At 41.2% G+C, this 23,531-nt stretch overlaps 1 protein-coding gene across 4 annotated transcripts in view; it reads left to right on the top strand.

Annotated features, from left to right (window-relative positions):
- dock3 (dedicator of cytokinesis 3) overlaps positions 1-23,531 on the top strand; it is a 158,700-nt gene that overhangs the window by 86,636 nt on the left and 48,533 nt on the right. For all 4 annotated transcript variants that reach the window (XM_031901130.1, XM_031901131.1, XM_031901129.1 and 1 more), the window contains 9 exons: positions 11,188-11,336; positions 14,399-14,483; positions 15,622-15,663; positions 15,999-16,150; positions 16,295-16,376; positions 17,653-17,713; positions 18,278-18,425; positions 19,136-19,224; positions 22,652-22,777. In XM_031901130.1, the coding sequence (XP_031756990.1) occupies positions 11,188-11,336; positions 14,399-14,483; positions 15,622-15,663; positions 15,999-16,150; positions 16,295-16,376; positions 17,653-17,713; positions 18,278-18,425; positions 19,136-19,224; positions 22,652-22,777 (934 nt within the window). The remainder of the gene's footprint in view (positions 1-11,187; positions 11,337-14,398; positions 14,484-15,621; positions 15,664-15,998; positions 16,151-16,294; positions 16,377-17,652; positions 17,714-18,277; positions 18,426-19,135; positions 19,225-22,651; positions 22,778-23,531) is intronic.

Below are 23,531 nucleotides of genomic sequence, written 5' to 3'. Positions count from 1 at the left end.
CATGTGTTTTCACCCTTAAGGGCTCTGGCACACGGGGGAGATTAGTCGCCCGCGATAAATCTCCTTGTTCGCGGGCGACTAATCTCCCCGAGTTGCCTACCCCTGCCATCCCACCGGCGAACATGTAAGTCGCCGGCGGGATGGCAGACGCGGCGGCGCGATTCCGCGCAAATCGCCGAAAAAGACTCGCAAGTCTTTTTCGGCGATTCCCTGAAATTGCCCCGCCGCGTCTGCCATCCCGCCGGGGTAGCAGGGGTAGGCAACTCGGGGAGATTAGTCGCCCGCGAACCAGGAGATTTATCGCGGGCGACTAATCTCCCCGTGTGCCAGAGCCCTAATGGGTCCTCTGTATACTATACACGTATTCCTACCTGTTCTGTGTCACAGAAGCTCATTTCACGATGTTCCAGTTACACCTGTGTGAGCAGTATAGGTGCAAGAGGCAGTGTGCTCGCCACAACGGGAATTCTGCTATTGACATCTAAGTACAGGGCTCTTTTATTATGTTGTGCCCATGGGCACTCACCCTTGTATCTTGGCGAGTAAGGAGCTTTCAGATAGATGTCCATTCCCATCCACGACAGGCACAGCTTGAACCCAAATGTGCATTATTCACTGCATAGCATAAACCATTACACCCTAGGCATTGCGCGGATAACATTGCACCAGGTTGCAGGTAGTACAGGTGCACCAGTCTTGCTTTATGATTAAAAATTATGTTGATTTGTGTCCATTTTGGGACTCTGTGCTCTATATCACTTTAGTTGATTGGTAGACATTGCCTGAGTAATAGGTGATTATACATAAGCAGCTTGCAGAACTGGAAAGTAAACAGCATTTTCCTGATTGCATGCAGCATTTATAGAAGTTATACTATGCCTATACAAACCTACAGTATTTTTTCTGTTTTCTCTCTGGCGTCATTGGAGCAGAAATAAGTACTTGATATTGTCTTCATACAAACATCTGACATTTATGGCCCAGGCGCCTTTTCAGACTTTAGTTCTATCTTCAGCTCATTAGCTGCAACTCATTGAAAGTGTCCTAAAAAGCTTTTTAATGTCCCTGCTCATACCACTTCATGAGTTCCATGTCCATTTCCTCACACTATTCCGGTTATATTCATCATGCCAGTGACAAAGAACTGGGGCTAAATATTGTATAGCACATACTGGTATTTGTAAATAATAAAAATAAAATGACTTTTACTCTTGTCCCTCCGCATTTAGGCAAAACAGGAATGTCATATTCATGACTCATTCAGACTAATCAGTCCCAGCTCGTGACAGATCTGCAATAAAATGTGTTTTTTATTTTAGTTTGAGGAGAATTATTTTCAGCATGCTCAAACTATATATGTAATCCTGCATGAAGCTCCCAATTATATTGTTGTTGTCCATAGTGGGAGGTATGAGAGTGTAATAAACTTCAGAGTGCTACTATCAACCCTGCATGGCAAATTGGAGCATAGGAATGATAGAGCAATTTGCCTTTATCCAAATTAGTTTATATTAAACAGGGGCATCTGCCACAGATTCTACTCCGTCTGGGGCCCCACAGAGCTGCATGGGTGCAGAAGAAAGTTCCATTTTGCAGCTAAGATATCCCACTTGCCTTTGCAGAAATCAGAAAAGGGTGAGGAAAGTCATCTACTACACTAAGGAGTACACTTAGGAGAGACAGACCCACAGTTTAGTTTTAGGTATGTCTAGTTAAATTATACATATGTTGGAGACTGCATTGGTTATATCAGAGGAATACATTAAAGATAACTGCTAAATGGATTATATATGTGTCTTGTTTTTAAAGGGATGGGGAGGCAAGTAATCCTAAAGTCATCCTGCAATTCACAGGGACTATTTGCCAACGGCATATTTTTAACACCATGCTTTCTGTTCTACCCCAACTTATCTCATAGTATTGGCTGGTAGTATGTCAACTCCTTCAATGAAGGAAACAAGACTTTCAAGAACAGTTTTATTTCATTTTTTCCCCTTTGTTGAGTTTTGTTCCTCCCTTGGGAAGAACAGAAAATGCTGTGTTGATAAAATCTTTCCTGACCCTGTTTTAAAGACGGAACGCTCGGCTGCAAAATGCTGGAACATAGTCCCAGTGTGAATAGAGTCAGTCAGTGACATTGCTGCGGTTTTGAGGAGAACACAGCGAACTTAATAAATATGTCACAATTTCTTTTTACTTTTTTTTTTTTTTTTTACTTTATGTGCAACGAAAAACATGTCCAAGTGTATGGTAAAAGCATACGAGTGTATGTACCCATAGGCAGTGATCTCATTACTGCTCAATATTTAGATGTAATTAGAACCCCCAGGCAAGGTGCAAAGGACAAAAAAAATGGCACAAATAGGGTCAGCTGCAAAGTGCCCTGAACTTGAGAAGCCCAGTAGATGCCCTGCACTGATTGGAGAATTTCTTGCATACTCCTCCATCAATATGGGGGCCCTATCCTGGATAGCTTGCTCTGGGCCCTCAACCCAATGCTTTATTTTTGAAAACATACCAACTTAAGGTGGCAATTGGCGGATACATGCTAATGAGCACTTTGCTATTTGGTGTAGCTCCTACCTAAGACCTGGATAATAAGGGTGTCTGCTTAAGGTCTTACTTGGGTAAAAGTGTCTGCACCACAGGAAATTTCTCTGGTGCTTTTGTGTAATGGGACCTTTAACATGTCCTAGGAAGAGTAAGTGATGGGGGTTAGTTAGCCCCCTATGGATGAGTTAAGACAGGATGATAACATCACATTTCATCCAGAGAATCTACTGTGTGGTATCCCTTTCTGATTATTCCAGAGAGGATTGTGCTTTGCATGATATAACAAAGTGAAAGCTAAAGGCAAGAATAAGGCATAAGGTAAGGTAACCCCTGAAGCCATATCATATTGGGGGTGCTGAGTCTGAATACTAATACAACAGCCTGCCCACATTGCAGCTGCCTGGCAAATAAAAACATGTTTGCTTTATAGAGGCAGTTAATTATATATTAGATATAGATTGTATGCGTGTGTGTGCATCTGCGTGTGTGTAAGTTAGCTGAGAGTAAATGTGACATATTTAGTAAGCTCCCTGCCTATACCCTCAGCTGTTCGTGTGCTGAATTGAACTTGATGCAGTGACCCAGTTTCTGTATGTTTGGGACGGCTGCCCCCGAGCGGCTCCTTCTGTCACATTGACAATACTACTGTTGACTGTCAGCCCCCACCCAATCCCATAGCCCAACCCCCCACAACTTCTGTGCTCGGCTTAGTCAGTTCACCCCTCAGACACATGCTTTAGTGCCATCTGATACAGCTTTTTTCTCCAACCTGTAGCTCTTACTGCTTTACCCACAATCCTTTAGCCCTGCCTATATCCTTGTTTCCAGGCACCAGCTCCAGATTACTGGCTGAAGCCTGTGAATGGCCTTTCTGGCAGGGCTACATGGCCAGTTTTCATGGAGCAGTGCCAGCAGTACAGACAGTGGCTTAGTATAGTTAATTTGTATACAGGCGGGACCATTTGTTCCTAAAAGGAAAGAAAGCATTCCTGGGTTGGGGGGGGGGCATGAGTTTTTATTACAGATTGTAAGCTCTCTTGTAGATTGTAAGCTCTTTTGGGCAGGGCCCTCTTCACCTCTTGTATCGGTTACTGATTGCTTTATATGTTACTCTGTATGTCCAATGTATGTAACCCACATATTGTACAGCGCTGCGGAATATGTTGGCACTTTATAAATAAATGTTAATGTAATGGAATTACAGCGTATTCCACATCCATGATCCTTTAGAACCAGAGGGTGAAACAAGGAGTGAAAGGCTTAACAAAAATTGTCTAGGCTTAATGGTCATTTTATGAGATAATCCTCTAGTCCCGCCTCACCCTGGAGATTAACTATGCTTCTGCCGTGGCATTGTTTAGGAAATATTACATGTGTCTGTAGAGAACCAATAATATCCCTTTGTACAGTTCTGTATGATAATTTTACCTAATTTCATATTGACCAAGAAATGATTTATCACGTGGGTTGCCGGCCTTCCCATTACAATGATCTTCCTTCCTATTAGTTACTTTGTCATTAGGATTCATTTGTACCATCTGGGCCAGACACAGGCCACTGAGAAGCTATTTTACTCCTCCCACCTAAGTATCTCTGACCTAGTTGTCTGTACATCTAACTTTTTTCTTGCTGCCATCTTGTATTTTATATATCTGAATATCTTACCACAGCACATAATTTTACCCATGCTTGCTCATAACAAGCCCACCCCTCATGTTTCCATTCCTTATATTTATCTTTTCCAGTTTTTTCTTTCTTCCTTTTTTAAGATTTTGACTATTGGAATAATACATTGTGCCTTAATGATTGGGGATGGGGAGGGGGTGCCATCAATAGAATGTTTCTCTCCAGACCCCCACATCTGCAGATTGCCTTCGTTTAACCTCTTCCCCCCACCCTCCTGCGGAGAATAGTGACACTGATGGGGATCTAGCGTTGGTGCTGTGAGTTCCCATGGATACTCTCGGCACTTCCTACGCAGCTTCCCCTCCTTTCTCTTTCCCTTTCTCTCTCCCTTTTCTTGCCCACACACTACTCACATCCCTCCACCTCCTACTCTTTCCGCCCCTCTATGTGGCTCAGAACATTATAAGAAGGGGCAACTTGATGCTGTTCCTGGCTGATAGCTAGCCAGCCTGTGACTGGTATATAGCACACCTATTGTATGAAGAAGCTGTGAGACTAGTTTTATATGTAAGAGAGTTAATTGAAACTGTCTCAATTACTTGTAGTTTGAGAATTATTTATGATTTTTTTTCAGTATGGATAATGAGGGACAATGTTGTAGCTCCGGAAATGGCCCTGTGTGTTGTTGCCCTAGCTATTTCTAAATTTCTTACATTTATTTCACAATCTGGGTCTCTTCTACAAAAGTGCTTCTGGTGCTACAATCGATACTTTCATGCTACCCAAATTACTAGGCACTCTTTGCATCCTCCGCACAGATATTGGGTCTGCTGCCCGTATTGCTAGGCTCTCCTTATATGCTTCCCACAGCCATGGGGTCTGCTGCCCATATTGCTAGGCACTCCCTGCATCCTCCCCACAGTCATGGGGTCTGCTGCCCATATTGCTAGGCACTCCCTGCATCCTCCCCACAGTCATGGGGTATACACTGCCCATATTGCTAGGCACTCCCTGCATCCTCCCCACAGTCTTTGGGTCTGCTGCCAATATTGCTAGGACTCCCTGCACCCTCCCCACAGTCATGGGGTATACTGCCCATATTGCTAGGCACTCCCTGCATCCTACCCACAGTTATGGGGTCTGCTGCCCATATTGCTAGGCACTCCCTGCATCCTCCCCACAGCCATGGGGTCTGCTGCCCATATTGCTAGGCACTCCCTGCATCCTCCCCACAGCCATGGGGTCTGTTGCCTATATTGCTAGGCACTCCCTGCATCCTCACCACAGTCTTTGGGTCTGCTGCCCATATTGCTAGGCACTCCCTGCATCCTCCCCACAGTCTTTGGGTCTGCTGCCAATATTACTAGGACTCCCTGCACCCTCACCACAGTCTTTGGGTCTGCTGCCCATATTGCTAGGCACTCCCTGCATCCTCCCCACAGTCATGAGGCCTGCCGCCCACATTACTAAGCTCTCCTTGAACAATCCCCACAGTCATGGGGTCTGCTGCCTATATTGCTAGGAACTCCCTGCATCCTCCCCACAGTCATGGGGTCTACTGCCCATATTGCTAGGCACTCCCTGCATCCTCCCCACAGTCATGCAGTTTGCTGCCCATATTGCTAGGCACTTTTTGTACACTCCCCACAGTCATTGGGTCTGCCGCCCACATTGCTAAGCTTCTCTTTGGGTTTGCTGTCCATATTTTTGGACAGCTGCTCGCATTGCAAAAACAATAAAATGTAATAAAAATAAAGTTAATAACTGACAAGGCATGACTCTGATGAATTGATCTTTCAGTCTGGTCGGTAGCTGAGAGCATATAACGTGGAGCCATGCTTTTAAAAGTAGCGTCTTAAACTTTTACACGACTCAATTACAAAGCTATTAGACAAAATAGAGATACATAAAATACATAATAACAACGGACGTATCTCCAGAATTGATTGCATTTGATGGCTGTCCAGGAGAAGCATCTGGTTAGCAAGCATAAACATTTCAAATTAGTTGCTTGTGTTGTCTGAAGAAATACGAATATGTCATCCTCATTTCAGGAATCGCATACTCTACTTGTCTGCAGAGACGCCAGGGGTTAGCACAAATCACTGCCACCAATTTCTGCACCCACATGGGAACAGTGATAATTAAAGTTCTAGCTACTGTAAGTACGACTGGAACATTGTGTCCTCGTTGGGTTTCATAGGGCACCTATTAAGGTGCTGCTCCCAGTGCTGCTAGAAGCCTAAAGGGGAAGTTAATTATTTTACATGCTGAGGTGATCTTTTTTTTATCTGTTAAATGTGTGACCATATTTATTCAGAACGTTGATTACAAAATTTTCTTTTCCCATTGAGTCCTATTCATACAAGAAATTATTTTTATGGATTTTTTTTTATCTGTAACAGTAAGACTCATTCATTTAAACCCAAAATGCAAGAGAACTAAGGGCCACAAAATCATGCCACTTACTGCTCAGTAATAAAGCGCATGGATCTGGTGCAGAGTGCTGCACAACCAAGTGCCACACAACTGAGGAGCCAGCTAATCAAGGATTCCCTTTTAATAGACCCAATTCTAGTAATATAAATACTGATCCATGGGTCACTCGGGAGGAAATTCAAAAGAGACTTGAACTTGTAAAGGTAAACAAAGGTCCAGGACCGGATGGGATTCATCTCAGGGTATTAAATGAGCTTTCATTGCCAAACCTCTTCACTTCATTTTTCAGGATTCATTGAGGTCTGGCATGGTGCCGTGGGACTGGCGAATTGCTAATGTGGTTCCGTTATTCAAAAAGGGATCCTGTTTTCAGCCTGAAAACTATAGGCCTGTCAGTCTAACATCAGTGGTACTAAGCTTTTGGAAGGGGAATTAAGGGTTAGGATACTATAGAATACTATAAGGTTGTGCCAGCATGGTTTTATGTGTAACATCTTGCCAGACTAATTTATTTGCCTTTTATGGGGAGGTGAGTAGGAACCTCAATGCTGGAATGGCAGTTGATGTCATCTACTCGGACAGCGTTTGATACAGTACTGCACAGAAAGTTAATGATAAAATTGAGGAATATTGGCCTAGAACATATTATTTGTACTTGGATAGAGAACTGGCTGAAGGATAGAGTACAAAGAGTGGTGGTAAATGGAACATTTTCTAATTGGGCCAGTGTGGTTAGTGGAGTACCGCAGGGGTCAGTCCTTGGTCCTTTGCTTTTTAACTTGTTTATTAATGACCTGGAGGTGGGCACAGACAGTACTGTTTCTATTTTTGCTGATGACACTAAATTGTGCAAAACTATAAGTTCCATGCAGGATGCTGCCGCTTTGCAGAGCGATTTGATTTAATTGGAAAACTGGGCAGCAAAAAATGAGGTTCAATTTTGACAAGTGCAAAGTTATGCACTTTGATAGAAATAATTTAACTGCAAGTTATGCACTAAATAGTAGTGTGTTGGGGGTATCCTTAACTGAAAAGGATCTGTGGATTCTTGTAGATAACAAGTTGTCTAATTCCAGGCAGTGTCATTCTGTGGCTACTAAAGCAAATAAAGTGCTGTTTTGCATAAAAAGGGCATTGACTCAAGAGATGAAATCATAAGTTTTCCTCTTTATAAGTTAATATGCCCTTCCTAATGATGTTGTGATGGCAGATTCTGTTGGATGGGGCTTGAACAAGCATAGTATCCAAAGCTATTGTATGGGTCTGTATGTGAGTGGATAGATAGGTCAGTGTGGGTCTGTATGTGAGTGGATAGATAGGTCAGTATGGGTCTGTATGTGAGTGGATAGATAGGTCAGTGTGGGTCTGTATGTGAGTGTATAGATAGGTCAGTATGAGTATGTATGTGAGTGGATAGATAGGTCAGTATGGGTATGTATGTGAGTGGATAAATAGGTCAGTATGGGTCTGTATTTGAGTGGATAGATAGGTCAGTATGGGTCTGTATGTGAGTGGATAGATAGGTCAGTATGGGTCTGTATGTGAGTGGATAGATAGGTCAGTGTGGGTCTGTATGTGAGTGGATAGATAGGTCAGTGTGGGTCTGTATGTGAGTGGATAGATAGGTCAGTATGGGTCTGTATGTGAGTGTATAGATAGGTCAGTGTGGGTCTGTATGTGAGTGGATAGATAGGTCAGTGTGGGTCTGTATGTGAGTGTATAGATAGGTCAGTATGAGTATGTATGTGAGTGGATAGATAGGTCAATATGGGTATGTATGTGAGTGGATAAATAGGTCAGTGTGGGTCTGTATGTGAGTGGATAGATAGGTCAGTGTGGGTCTGTATGTGAGTGGATAGATAGGTCAGTGTGGGTCTGTATGTGAGTGTATAGATAGGTCAGTATGAGTATGTATGTGAGTGGATAGATAGGTCAGTATGGGTCTGTATGTGAGTGTATAGATAGGTCAGTGTGGGTCTGTATGTGAGTGGATAGATAGGTCAGTATGGGTCTGTATGTGAGTGTATAGATAGGTCAGTGTGGGTCTGTATGTGAGTGGATAGATAGGTCAGTATGGGTCTGTATGTGAGTGTATAGATAGGTCAGTGTGGGTCTGTATGTGAGTGGATAGATAGGTCAGTGTGGGTCTGTATGTGAGTGGATAGATAGGTCAGTGTGGGTCTGTATGTGAGTGTATAGATAGGTCAGTATGGGTCTGTATGTGAGTGTATAGATAGGTCAGTGTGGGTCTGTATGTGAGTGGATAGATAGGTCAGTATGGGTATGTATGTGAGTGGATAAATAGGTCAGTGTGGGTCTGTATGTGAGTGGATAAATAGGTCAGTGTGGGTCTGTATGTGAGTGGATAGATAGGTCAGTGTGGGTCTGTATGTGAGTGGATAGATAGGTTAGTGTGGGTCTGTATGTGAGTGGATAGATAGGTTAGTGTGGGTCTGTATGTGAGTGGATAGATAGGTCAGTATGGGTCTATATGTGAGTGTATAGATAGGTCAGTGTGGGTCTTTATGTGAGTGTATAGATAGGTCAGTATGGGTCTATATGTGAGTGTATAGATAGGTCAGTATGGGTCTGTATGTGAGTGGATAGATAGGTCAGTATGGGTCTGTATGTGAGTGGATAGATAGGTCAGTATGGGTCTGTATGTGAGTGGATAGATAGGTCAGTATGGGTCTGTATGTGAGTGGATAGATAGGTCAGTGTGGGTCTGTATGTGAGTGGATAGATAGGTCAGTATGGGTCTATATGTGAGTGTATAGATAGGTCAGTGTGGGTCTGTATGTGAGTGTATAGATAGGTCAGTGTGGGTCTGTATGTGAGTGGATAGATAGGTCAGTATGGGTCTATATGTGAGTGTATAGATAGGTCAGTGTGGGTCTGTATTTGAGTGGATAGATAGGTCAGTATGGGTCTGTATGTGAGTGGATAGATAGGTCAGTATGGGTCTGTATGTGAGTGGATAGATAGGTCAGTGTGGGTCTGTATGTGAGTGGATAGATAGGTCAGTGTGGGTCTGTATGTGAGTGGATAGATAGGTCAGTGTGGGTCTGTATGTGAGTGTATAGATAGGTCAGTATGGGTCTGTATGTGAGTGGATAGATAGGTCAGTATGGGTCTGTATGTGAGTGGATATATAGGTCACTATGGGTCTGTATGTGAGTGGATAGATAGGTCAGTATGGGTCTGTATGTGAGTGTATAGATAGGTCAGTATGGGTCTGTATGTGAGTGGATAGATAGGTCAGTATGGGTCTGTATGTGAGTGGATAGATAGGTCAGTGTGGGTCTGTATGTGAGTGGATAGATAGGTCAGTGTGGGTCTGTATGTGAATGGATAGATAGGTCAGTGTTGGTCTGTATGTGAGTGGATAGATAGGTCAGTATGGGTCTGTATGTGAGTGGATAGATAGGTCAGTATGGGTCTGTATGTGAGTGGATAGATAGGTCAGTATGGGTCTGTATGTGAGTGTATAGATAGGTCAGTGTGGGTCTGTATGTGAGTGGATAGATAGGTCAGTGTGGGTCTGTATGTGAGTGTATAGATAGGTCAGTGTGGGTCTGTATGTGAGTGTATAGATAGGTCAGTATGGGTCTGTATGTGAGTGTATAGATAGGTCAGTGTGGGTCTGTATGTGAGTGGATAGATAGGTCAGTGTGGGTCTGTATGTGAGTGGATAGATAGGTCAGTATGGGTCTGTATGTGAGTGGATAGATAGGTCAGTGTGGGTCTGTATGTGAGTGGATAGATAGGTCAGTCAGAGACCTGCAGCATGCTCCTTGCATATAAACTTGCACTTAGGGCTCTAGCACTTGCACTCCAGGGTATAGGAAACATCCCCTATAAATCCTTGTTGGTGGCAAAAGCAGTCTGATTTTTAAGGGGTAGTTCACCTTTAAATAAACTTTTTGTACAATGCAGACAGTGATAGTCTAAAAAAAATTGCAATTGTCCCTATTTTGTATTTTTATAGTTTTTGAATTATTCAGATTTTTGGTCAGCAGCTCTCCAGGTTAAATTTTTTACAGCTACCTGGTTGTTAGGGTCCAGTTTATCCTAGCTTGTAGTTGAAAAAGAAACTGAAAGATGAATAGGAAATAGCCTGAATAGGAAAATAAGTAATAAAGGTTGAAATTAGAAATTGTAGCTTCTCAGAGCAGTAATTTTGTGGCTACTGGGGTCATTCACCTCCATTTGAATGCTGATAGGGGCAAATAACTAAAACATTATAAAAAGTTAATAATGAAGACCAATTAAAACTTTTTTTTCTTTTAAATAGAACATTCCCTAACATAATAAAGGTTAAATGTGTACTACCACTTAATGAATTGTACTTTAAAATATGATAAAACCTTGTATCTTGAAAAAAACCAATTCTCGGACATTCTGGATAACAGATCCCCTGTCTAAACTTGAAAAACCAAATAAACTTTTTATAACTTGTGTTTTTTTCCTTTTCCATTTCTTCCTTTTTTGCCAATATCCCCCCCCCCCCCCCCCGATTTATCTTTCGCACTTCACACTTTCCATCCCATCCCACCTTCCTAACTGCAGAAGCACAAAGTGGACCTATTTTACAAGCTTCGCCATGTGATGAATGAGGTCATTGACTTGCGCAGACAGCTGCTATCAGGTCATCTCACACAGGACCAGGTACGAGAGGTCAAGAGACACCTGACAGTGCGACTGGACTGGGGAAATGAGTAAGTATGGTACAACCAGACAAAGAGCACTGGCACACATGAAACAACATGTACTGACCAATTAGAACCCAGCACGTCCAAGCATAGATCCGTGGCCAGGAGCAATGCATAACTCGAGAGTGGGAATATTGATCACTGGGTGGGTGACCAGCAGCCGTCATAATGCAAAAGCACACTAAGTAACCTGCAAGGCACACAGGGCTTGACAAATACATATGACAACAGCAACACGTTGGAGTTGGATATAAAGAAGTGCTTCTATTGTGTTGTAGGCAGCTGTTAATATATTCCCCCTACACAGAATACATAATTTGTAAGTGCCACTCCTATATGACTTATACAGCTTTACTGAAAAACCTTCAGTCTGTGGGTTACATAACACATTGCTGCATTGCTACCTCTCTTTGGCACACATTCCCACAGGCAGATTTACTATACACACTGTGTACTAAGCTGGAAATGTATTTATTTTTTGTGTGAGAGAGAAAACGAACCACTAATGTCCTATGTGGCCACTAATTACATTGCTTACAGCACCGCTATCAGATGCTAGCCTCTATTACATGCACATTAGGCTTATTAGATGTTCCACTGCAGCTTTTAGAATAGGATAACATTGCACACAAACAAGCTGAGTGTATGGATTGTGTCTCTCAAAGAGCAATGGACATTCATTGCCTATGGCTAGATAACCCAGCAGTGTAACCTGGCAGTGAATGCTATCACGTAACAAGAGTTTGGCTTGAAAACTGCAGTGCAAAGGCCTCAATACAAAGTTTCACCTTTAGAGATTGAAGATATGAGTTGGAAATACATTTACCAATAATTTCCTAGGGTCCTGAAATACTTCTAAGAGTACATGTTGGCATCCACCAGACCCAAACTAGCAAATTCTGGAGCAGCTGCTATAAGATGTTTTTTTTCATACATACTAACCAAAATGTTGGCAAATATGGGTTGGTATTCAAATGTTTGCTTAGGTTATAAAAAGGATTTTGGATTGCACTGAAATTGTTGGTATAGGAAGCATGATACACAAGAATTGTACAGGTTTTGCCTCAGTGACCAACCCAAGATCACAAGTTACATTATGGGGTAGGCACCATGTTTGCCACATTTATACACCCCACATTCTGGAAGTTGTAGTTCAGAAGCAACAACAGCCAGTATGGTGTACAAGTGTCAAACAAGAAATGGTGGCCCACTCTCATTCTTTCATTCCATTCCCTCTTCTATTGTCAGTACATCATCTCTTCCCTGCTCTTTACTTCTCTCATTTCTTTATGATCTTGGCCTCCTTCTTCTTCTTCTTCTGTCTTCTACTCCTTCCCCATTTCTGCCCTTGTCTCGCATTTTTTGTCTCTCTCCTTTATCCTCTTTTATTCTGGCTTGCTATTTTCCTTACTTCAATATCTACATTTCTTGTAGAGAACCAGTTAACCAGACCTTAACTGGCAATCTGTGGGTTCTGGCAAATGCCAGAGTGGCTGTTGTAAGGTGCCATAGACAGTCACTATTTATTAGGCTGCTGGGGGAAGTTTGGGCCTCTGTGTACTTGAAATTTCAGGGCCTATTTTGAATCCCAGACATGAAGATAACATCAATGGTACAAGCACAAAATGGTACAAAAACTGAATGGTACAGTCCACCAATGCCTGGCCCACCAGGAATTCTCCAGGTGTCCTAGTGGGCCGCGTGACTTTTGCAAGAGCTTATTTAATAATAGAAGACATCAATATGAATGCTCACACCTGGGTAATTGTAGAGTGTACAGATTTACACTATGTAATATATAATTAATCCATTGTGACATCAGATCAAGATGATTACAACATTTCTCGACTAATTTTCTATTGCATGACAGAGACAATGCCCATTTACAAAATTATTATATTTAATTGCTGCAAAGTGGCATAGCCAGCTGATAAGAGTACAGCATTCAAGGAACAGTCAGAAGTGTATAAAAAACAAACCTTCCTCTGCAGCTAAATAGTTATATAAAAATAGAATATATTTATTAGCACAGCAATTCCTGCAAATCTAAAGCGTACATATAATTGGTAAGGTCAGGGCCATATTTATATATGGCACCTAATAGGGGCCTGTGCCTAGGGCCCATAGCTTTAGGGGGGCAGCCGCTGGTTCCTATATAATAGATTAATATTTTTAAAAGAAGAAATTAAAACATTCCCCAGCTGCTGCCGGAGACTTTCCTTGATGGTAAGGGGCATCAAACGTCACTGGTTTTGAAAATATGCTCATAAGAAAACTCTAATATTTTACTGTTTGTATTGGTGTGACTCTATATTATAGTCAGCCTATTTTATAAATATTGGTGAATATGATTGAACTTTATGATAATAAGATAATGTTTGTGGGTGTAGTTGTCCCTCGACAGTGACTTGCAGTTAAACAGCATAATAATAAAATTAATTATTTGATGTTTGCAGGAAGCTCTGTAGATTTTGTATATGTTGAGTGAATCCACATGGTGAATGTTCATACATAGTAACTATGGCTGCACATCTGTTCTGCCCTCAAGCCCCTGTGTTATTTATGTACTGACCCTGCACACACAGCTGTCACTGTCGTATAGCTCTTTCTCTGGCACAGTGTATTGCCCTCTTAGACACAGCCCTGTCATTACCCATCCATGTTCCATTACATGGCAAACCCTGCAGTGTTATATGCTGCTTTTAATGTAGTGACCCTCGCACGGGGCCATGTCACGGTCAGCCCATCATATCCTGCAAGCCTTTTATATATGTCTGCTTTTGGCACACTTGCTGTTTAGAACTGTACTTAGTATAGACACATATTCAGGCACCTTCACTTTGATCCTGTCCTGTATATCTCTCAGTGTAATGATGTACAAGCAGAAAGTAAAGATACATACAAATGCCACAGCCTAAATGAAGGATATGTAGCCACCAGTTTGTGATGAACAATAATTCTCAAATTGTCTGCTGCCTAAGCTGGTGTGTCTGTGTTGCAGTCAGAGTTTCATCTCTTGCTTATACATGACCTAAACTACCTCTAATACCTCTTTTTTACTTGTGTAGGCATCTGGGCCTGGACTTAGTGCCCCGCAAAGAATTTGTAGCTGCAGATTCTGATCAGATCAGCGTCTCCGACTTGTACAAGATGGTGAGCACTCCTCCCATTCCTTAGAGCTGCTTCAATGCGTACAGTCAAAACAATAACAGGCCAGGGAAACATGTTTCAAGGGAAGCGTTTTATTATGTATTTAGTACATATAATATTAGGCTTGGTGTCTGTGCCAGGCATATTAATGTGTGATGGCAGCTTTGAATGTAGGAGTTAACCAAACTGGCAAATCTGTACTAGATGTGTAATATATCAACCCAAGTAAGAAAGAATAAAGTTGCATTTAATAGCGAGACATCTTGTTATGGCTACCCAGTACAATATTAGGGGATGCTGCCCCTGCTCCCAATCCTAGGTATGAAATGAGTGTGCTTACACAATGTAATAGGTCTTCCCTTGGGGCATACCTAAGAGTGCCCCCAGCCAGAAATTGTGCAGTTACAGTGTATAAAGAAATGGCATAATGAATATTGTTTACATTTATGTTAGGAAGTTTCCAGCCACTTGAACTACAGCTCCCAGCATCCCACATACATCTAAAGATACTAAGTAGCTTGTAGTTTAACAAGAGATTGTGGTTTGGCCCTCTGAGTTATGCAGTTTTCCTTAGTATGAGAGACCAGCCTTTCTGAGTCGGTCCCTAAGCACAGTAACTCACAGCAACATCTTTGGAGGAACAGATCTTCACTGCTAATGGGCTTTGGTGCCCTTGAGCTAGATTAATTCTTTGTTTTGCTTTAGTTTCTCTTTAAATCCTCTCCCATTTATTGCTTTGTACTGGAACGACGGGAGGGTGAATTCAACCATGAGTCTTTCAGGCCTAATAGTTTTGGCTAATACAAGTCAGGAAGGTACAATCAATGGCTTGTGGGCCTATTTTGATAAATATATATAGAGCTTCCAAACTCAGCATGGCCTGTGTGCTTAAATGCCAGGAATGATTTTTAGTCTCAGTTCATTAGTGGGCTTAATGAGGACATTTCATACACAGTACACGCAAGGGAGAAATGATCCTAGGAAGGTAGAGCTCGGTGCTGGCCAATAGGTTCTTGTACAATGTGCTGGGTATTTGTCACAGAAACATGGTGGGCCAGACCTAATTGAATAATGTAATAAGCAAACTATGGGCACCTGCTTTAGTCTGTTTCTTTCTAACACAATCCATATTTCTTTGCAGCATCTGTCAAGTCGGCACAGCGTTCAACAAAGTACAAACCAGGTGAGGGGAGGGAGAAGTGAATGTTTTGACATGGTGTTTGAACAAGAGAAAAAGAACAATGGTAACTAGAGTGGGAGAATAATAGGTCAGAAAGTGAAAGAAATGGATAATAAGAATTAAAATATGTGTGTGTGGTGGATTGTAGGAGAGAGAGAGAGAAAATGGAGGCCTAAAAAGAAAGAAATGGGTATGGGGAAGGGAAAACGAATGCTTGATGTTATATTGTGAGAGAACTTGTGGAAAGACAGATGTGAAATATAGGGGAAGAACCAAGCATGTCCCTCAGTGAATTATACAGACAGGTTGATGACAAGTGACCTGGTTTGCTGTCACAGGCAGACACCCTGCGGCAGCGACACAAGGAGTCACGAGCTCCCGTTCCTCACCACCTGCTGCTCAATCTGAAGAGTTTCACGCACACTAACATAGGGGAAGATGTGGACCTTTTCTTCTCGCTGTATGACATGAGGGAGGCACGTCAAATCAGGTGACTCCTAGTTCTCATGGTGTAATACCCCTACTCTACATACCAGTTGTTCTTGTCCTAATTGTGCCCAGCATATACCCACAACTCAGTATCATTTTACTCTTATGCTCTCCATGACACCTGACTTATATTGTTTCTATGCAGTGAGAGGTTTATGGTACGTCTGAACAAGAATGGAGGTCCAAAGAACCCGGAGAAGTTGGAGAGGCTCTGTGCACTATTTACAGTATGTAGTGTGTATGTGCACTGTCCAGCGTATGTAGTCTGTGTGCTTGTGTAATGGATGTGCACTAAATACAGTACATTGTTGTGTAGTATCCACATGGCAAATGTGTAGCTGCTGTATTATTTATATATGGCTTAGTATTACCAGCAGAAGTCCTTCAGTTGTTTTCCAGAGGGAAGTAGGAGGTGGTATGTGTTAATACTCATATAAAAATAATATTACCCCTTTTCTAGTGTAAAATGTCACACTAATGTTTAGCATTAAGCCACACCCTTTGTTTGCCATTCATAAAACAAAATAACAATAATAATGTGTTACAGGTACTGAATATCCCCAGTCAGTTGGAGAGGGAGAATACTGTAGTATGTTTTGCAGCATTATATATATTATTTAATCACACTGGCAGTAATTACATATTTGCACTGCTATTTGGTCACAATGACGTGCCTTTTTACTGAAAAATATGCTCACCGCTGTTGTGTGTAGAAGAAGATACTTTAAGTCAGGGTGCTCCTGTAAACATATTATTAAAATACATTGGGCTCTGGACTTACAGTATGTATGTGGACTTGTGTGTTCCAAGCCTCACTTTGGATAAAACCTCATGGGGCATTGTATGACAATGTGGTACTCTGGGAATGGGAAGTGGGGCCTTTTATGCTTTAGAGGTGTTACTGTATCCTGACAAGCACCTCCCCTAGGGGGTCATAATAAGTGGGGTCAGGTTCCTATTGTTGCATAGACAGTGTTGGTCATATAGGGAGGCCTCCACCATCAGTGCAGTAATGTGTGAAGTGTGTGAGTAGTACAGAAACAACAATTTTAGCACTGTGCTAAGCACTAGTGCAAAGCTAATATTTGAGCAAAGTCCAACATAATGTATTTTGAAAACGCTTTGTATTTATGAAAACAGCCCACATTTGCCCTTGAACTGTTTTTCAAATAAATTGGTAGAATACTGCATTCTTGTTACAACTAAGGAAACAATCTGCAGAATATTCTTTTCATACAATACAACATGCTCTCATAGTTCACCATCTTTTAATGGGAAAAGAATGGCAATGCAAATCCTTGGTACTCAAAGAGTACATATTGCCACAAGTTTATTATAACGGTGCTTTGTTGTTATGCAGTATTTGTATGTTGTTTGTATCCCGTCATGGGTTAAATGTTCCCCTTTACCAAATGATTATATGTGAGTGTTTGTAAATCCTATATTGGCTTTATGTATGATGCACCTAATGGAGGCAAATGACCATGTATGCTCTTTGTGCAGGATTTAAGCAGTAAGGATGTAAAGAGAGACCTGCATCTTGTTGTTCATGTCATTCGTATAGGTATGTGGCTGCCTCAGCAATGCTCCAAGAGAGAAGTACTTTACTACCAGTTGTAAAATACAGTACAGTACAGATACAATTGTATCAGCTAGTATACACAAATTCATATTGATTCACACAAAGAAAAATGCATCAGTACAGTCAGTAGTAATCATGGATATGCACATAAAAATTTAGCAAATAAATTTAAGTAGTTATTCACACTCACAGGTAACGCACCAATACAGGTAGTAATGCATGCAGGGTTAAGAGTGTAGTACTATTGTTAATATAGGCAATTGTACAATTAAATAGTGATTCACACAAACAGAGATGTGCTCCAGTACCGTTAGCTCACATGCAGGGATATGTACATAGCCTCTCTATTAATAAAGGAATATACAAATTTCAAACAAACCAAGTGCCAATACAGTTAGTAATACATACAAGATATGCTAGACACCCTTATAAATATAGGCAAATATACACTTCACTTAGTGATTCACACACAGATAACTGCTCTAGTATGGTCAGTAATAAGTGCAGGAATATACCTCATCAGGGCTGTGTGTTTTTATGTCATAGGGCGCATGTTACTGAATGACTCACGGAAAGGACCTCCTCATGTGCACTATCGGCGCCCATATGGCTGTGCAGTGTTAAGCCTCGGGGAGGTACTGCCAGTCCTTTGTGAACACAGAGATGAGAAGGATTTTGTTCTGAAGGTGTATATGTGAGTACTATGTAAAACAAAGTATTTTGAGACTACATGACCAAAGTGTAGAAAAACTTCTTCAGAGCTGGAGGAGCAGACTCATGCCTGCTAGATACATGTTTACATAAAGGGCTGCTATAGAGAACCAACCATAACTAAGAGTGGCAGCCCCAGATGTATATATAATAAAAAAAGAACAAAACTGTTTAGGCATGCTAATACACTTCTGCAGACACACATTTTCCTACGATGTTGGCACATAGGTTTAAGCCAAAATTCACAGCAAGTCCAGGGCAGAGGAACTGGGTCCCAAATGCTTTATGGGGCTCTTTGGACCTGAAGTTTCAAGTTAGGGATTTGCACATGGGAGGTTTTTCCTACTGAAAAGCATCTATAAAGCCAAAAGCCCAGGAGCTTTCCTAATTTGAACCTAACTTAACTCTACTAAGAAATAATTTAAATATTAATTAAACCCAATTGGATTGTTTTTAGTCCAATAAGGATTAATATCTTAGTTTTCGATCAAGTACAAGGTATTGTTTTATTATTACAGGGAAAAAAATGTAAAATTTGAATTGTTTGCTTTAAATGGAGTCTATGGGACATGGCCATTCTGTAATAAGTAGTACATATGCATACCTATATGATGTGGTGACACCCTGGATCATTGACATATAAAAAAACTGAAAGTTCTCAGAGAAGTTGGACCTTTTCTTCTGTCTCCCCAGGTGTAACAATGAGAACGAGTGGTACCAGACTCACGAGAATATCATCCGAAAGACCAGCACCAAGTATTCCACACCCAGTTCCAACTATGGTAACTACCACCATAACTCTCAGTAGTAAGACCTTACATTACACCTTATGTGTCCAATATACACGCATGGTAACACAAACTATAATACCCAGGTATTTAGAAGATGTGTTACTTGGGATTTGGCAATAATTAGTGAAGATGTGTTGGCTGCTACACTGGTGCTTAATAGTCACCACATAGCTCTGCACAGTTGCGCCAGTATACATTTTCGTTGTATCAGAACTCATCACAGCAGATCTCAAATGATATGTCAGAGATTGTTGCATTGTGTGACATCAGTCTTGATGTTAATAAATTAATGAAAAGTTTATATAGAATGGTCCATTTGAGAGGTGGACAATTGCACCATAATTCTACTAAAGTTCTAATGAAGTGGGGGATGCCAATAATAAAATTCATAGTACAACAATGGCCTAGGATGCATACTTTGTAATATAATACATGAATGTGCCTGTTGTGGTGAACTTGTATTGTATTGTGCTAAGCAAAAGGCAACCCAGTGCTGTCCAAATTCTGTGGTACCAAGGGCCAGAATTTTTCTGGCCTACATGGTGGAGGGCTGATAATTGAAGTCAGTTTTGATCACACCCTTTTTTAAAACCACACCCACTTTAAACCACACCCATGTTAACACAAACATTTTAAAGACCATATGCACCAAATGGTTGTTGCTCACTGCAGGGATATTACCCGTTGCTTATATGTGAAAAAAGTTCAAAGTCATATTAAGACATACCCTTAAATCCATATGCTGCATGCTCCCCTGTGGATAAGCAGAGCAAACCCCAGTTTTCTGGGGACAGCACTGCACTAAATGGACAGCACTGCACTAAATTAAAGTCTTATATATCTTTATATCAGCGGTTTACCCTTAAGCTGGGTTTCAGGGTATCTAGGAGAGCAAATAGCCAATTTTCTTCCAAAGGGGCCCTCAGACTACCCATGTCACTGCAACCACACAGTTTGAGGGCCACTGCTTTATTGCCAACAGATGATGATTTTGACTCGTTATGTGCAACTAACAGGTTAACTGGTGTGACCATAAGGGCTGACTGGTGGATCTGTGATCCCAGCACAAATGAGCGTACTTACCAACCCCAATGTGTAGTAACTGCCTTAAGCAGGAAGCTTGACAGGCAGGATTGTTGAGCTTGGCATTTTTAGTTCCTGTTATATCCCTTCAAACATCTTCTTGTCACTTAGCGGGCTTCTTGAGCAGGAATTTCGGGGTGAATTTAGCGTGCAGGCTATGAATTTATTTAGCAATTCGGAGAGACAGGTGCATCCATCCGTACAGGCTAACTGAGGGAAAAATCTGCATGTAATTGTGAAGAACGGGATTTCTAATTTACAGATAATTATCGACTTGGAAATGCCTCATGGACACGCCATCATCTGATTATCAGGAAACAAAATGATTTTTCTTTATTATAAAGACTTTTTACAGTTTATTATACAAATAAGCAATTAAAAATAATTGTATTTCAAGTATTATTATTAACTAGTACAATGATTTAACTTACAATGCCATGAGTCTCTGCTAATAAATCATAGAAGCCTTTATGTGAACTTTTTGTGGGGAAAAAATGGTGTTATCAGTTAAAAGAGGCCTAAGGCAGCTTTTATTTTCTGTGGGCAGATGGGTGTCTTTTCCTGAGCATTTAAACCCTGTAACAAAGTAGCAGAGAATGTTAGGCAGTGTTGCCCTATTGCTGCTACAAGCCTCCAGCTATATGGGAGGTTTGCCAGAAAGGCCTGCTTGTGAAGGCTACACTAGGGGGCTGATTTACTTACCCACGAACGGGTCGAATGGAGTCCGATTGCGTTTTTTTCGTAATGATCGGTACTTTGCGATTTTTTCGTATGGTTTGCGATTTTTTCGGATTCTTTACGAATTTTTCGGATCCAATACGATTTTTGCGTAAAAACGCGAGTTTTCCTATCCATTACGAAAGTTGCGTAAAAAGTTGCGCATTTTGCGTAGCGTTAAAACTTACGCGAAAAGTTGCGCATTTTTCGTAGCGTTAAGTTTTAACGCTACGAAAAATGCGCAACTTTTCGCGTAAGTTTTAACGCTACGCAAAATGCGCAACTTTTTACGCAACTTTCGTAATGGATACGAAAAACTCGCGTTTTTACGCAAAAATCGTATTGGATCCGAAAAATTCGTACAGAATCCGAAAAAATCGCAAAACATACGAAAAAGTCGCAAAATATTCGTGACTTATCCGTGACTTAGCCTGTGTTTTAGATTTCGGCCCCCTTATGTGATTGAGTTTGACACCCCTGTGCTAGACGGTATAGATGTTATATATGTTGGAAATCAAAACGGGCTGCAGACCTCTAGGGCACCTGGAGATCCTCTGGTGTTCTGGCACCCCAATCAGTCCCAATAATGAAAACCATCTAGTATCTGCCCCCAGAAAGATCTGATGTTAATAGCCTCATCTACTGCAACCATCAGATAGAGAATAATTACCTCAGTGTAGTAATTAATATATGGTGCAAGCCATAGCACCCACAAACAACTAAAACATGTGTTGGGATGAACTTTTTCACTTACTTTTTTAACATGTTCTGGAAAACTCCACTAGTCTGATGGGGTAAGCAGTTCCCAGTATTGAGCTGCTGTTGACTGTGGGTTGCAGCATCTATTAGAGTGCACCCCTTTATGAAAAATTCATTTAAAGAATTCACATAACTAGTGGGAATTTGCTGATGTTGATTTCCCAGCACTTCACATTGAATTCATTAATAATATTTCCTCCTGTCTGGTAATATTGTACTCTTGATTGGCAGCTTTATTAGCATTTTCTCACCTCTGCCCTCCCAAGCTTTTCATTTAATCCAGTATGCATAGGCTTTCTCTAAAATAGCTTCTAGTTTCTAACACTTGTGCTTTGGAGATACAGCTCTCCTCATATCTAAGTGTGTTTTACTGTCACCTATCCTGTTATATTATTTAATATATTGAAACAGAAGAATGTACAAATGGGCACATATTGTCTGGTACAGGAATAGTCAGACACTTGAAGTGAGTAATTGCAATAGGCAGTTCATGCCTCTTAGAAACTCACTATTATAAATATCCCTGCTTGAAACAAGTGAAGCCGTTAGTCCTTGCGAGTCAAGCTAATGGCTCTGCATCTGTTGCAAACTCCCAGCATTTACCAAAATAAGTAAGCTAGGATTGCAGATTTGAACATGTATTCCTCTTCAGCTGCAGATCTATTAGTTTGACACTTTGTAGTCATTAATTATCCCCCACTTGGTCTACATACAGTACGGACACTGTTGTTCGCTTTTTACAATAGAGACTGTTGTGGAATGGCTAAAATAAATTATCCATTAAAAAACATGCATCAAAAAGTCTGTTTAAGATAGAATGTAAAGTTCCTTTATTAATGTTTGCTCCCTCCTGGTACAGGGCTGATGGTATCCTTGCAACTTTTGCGTGGGGACATGGAGCAGATCCGTAGAGAGAACCAACTGCTGTTTAATAGGGGGGCAGCTGTGACTCGCAAGCTTGGGTTCCCTGATGTCATTCTGCCAGGTAAGTGAAAGATGGAGGGGAAGCCACAGTGCAGTACAGGTTCTAGTACCAGGAGCTGACATTCATTGGTACCAATACCTTTACCAATTCTGACTATTCTCACAGGCCCATCTTTTCATTTTTACACTTAGATACACCTTATATTCCACTTTGCGAATTCAAGAAAATAACTTGGCTTGCACCTTAAAAAAGAGTATACTAACACTTTAGTCTACTCACAAAATACACCAAACAGTCAGTGAGAATTCAGTGGTTAAAACTATGAACAGTATTTTAGGGCAAGTTTTGTAGAAATTACCCCAAAACAATTGTGTACAAATACACATCAATCTGGAGGTTCCTTTACGTGCAGCGCTTACCTTTCCCCCCTCAGTCACATAGGAAGGTCCTGTTGTCTTTCTAAATATGTTCAGGTCTTTTTCTATCACTTTATAGTGCTTGGTTACATGCTTGTAAATTCATTTGTCTAAAAACAAAAAGTCAAACGTAGATATGCTACTAGTGTTTCCATGCTGAAAGATCTGCACAGCTTGGGCAGAAATTAGAGCCTTGTGCAGAAATTGCCCTTAAATGTAACATGGCGTCTGTGAGAAATGACCATAACATATTTGCATTATAATAGGGTTTATTGGACTGACACAAGGCTGGAGATTCTAGTTTAAGGCTAATGTCCCACAGAAATATTAGTAGCCCACGATAAATCTCTGCTACCGCAGGTAACTAACCTCTCTGAAATGCATTTCAACCAGCAACA

This window comes from Xenopus tropicalis, chromosome 4, assembly GCF_000004195.4.
Source record: "Xenopus tropicalis strain Nigerian chromosome 4, UCB_Xtro_10.0, whole genome shotgun sequence".
Lineage (NCBI taxonomy): Eukaryota > Metazoa > Chordata > Amphibia > Anura > Pipidae > Xenopus > Xenopus tropicalis.
This window is presented reverse-complemented; position numbering and strand designations above follow the sequence as displayed.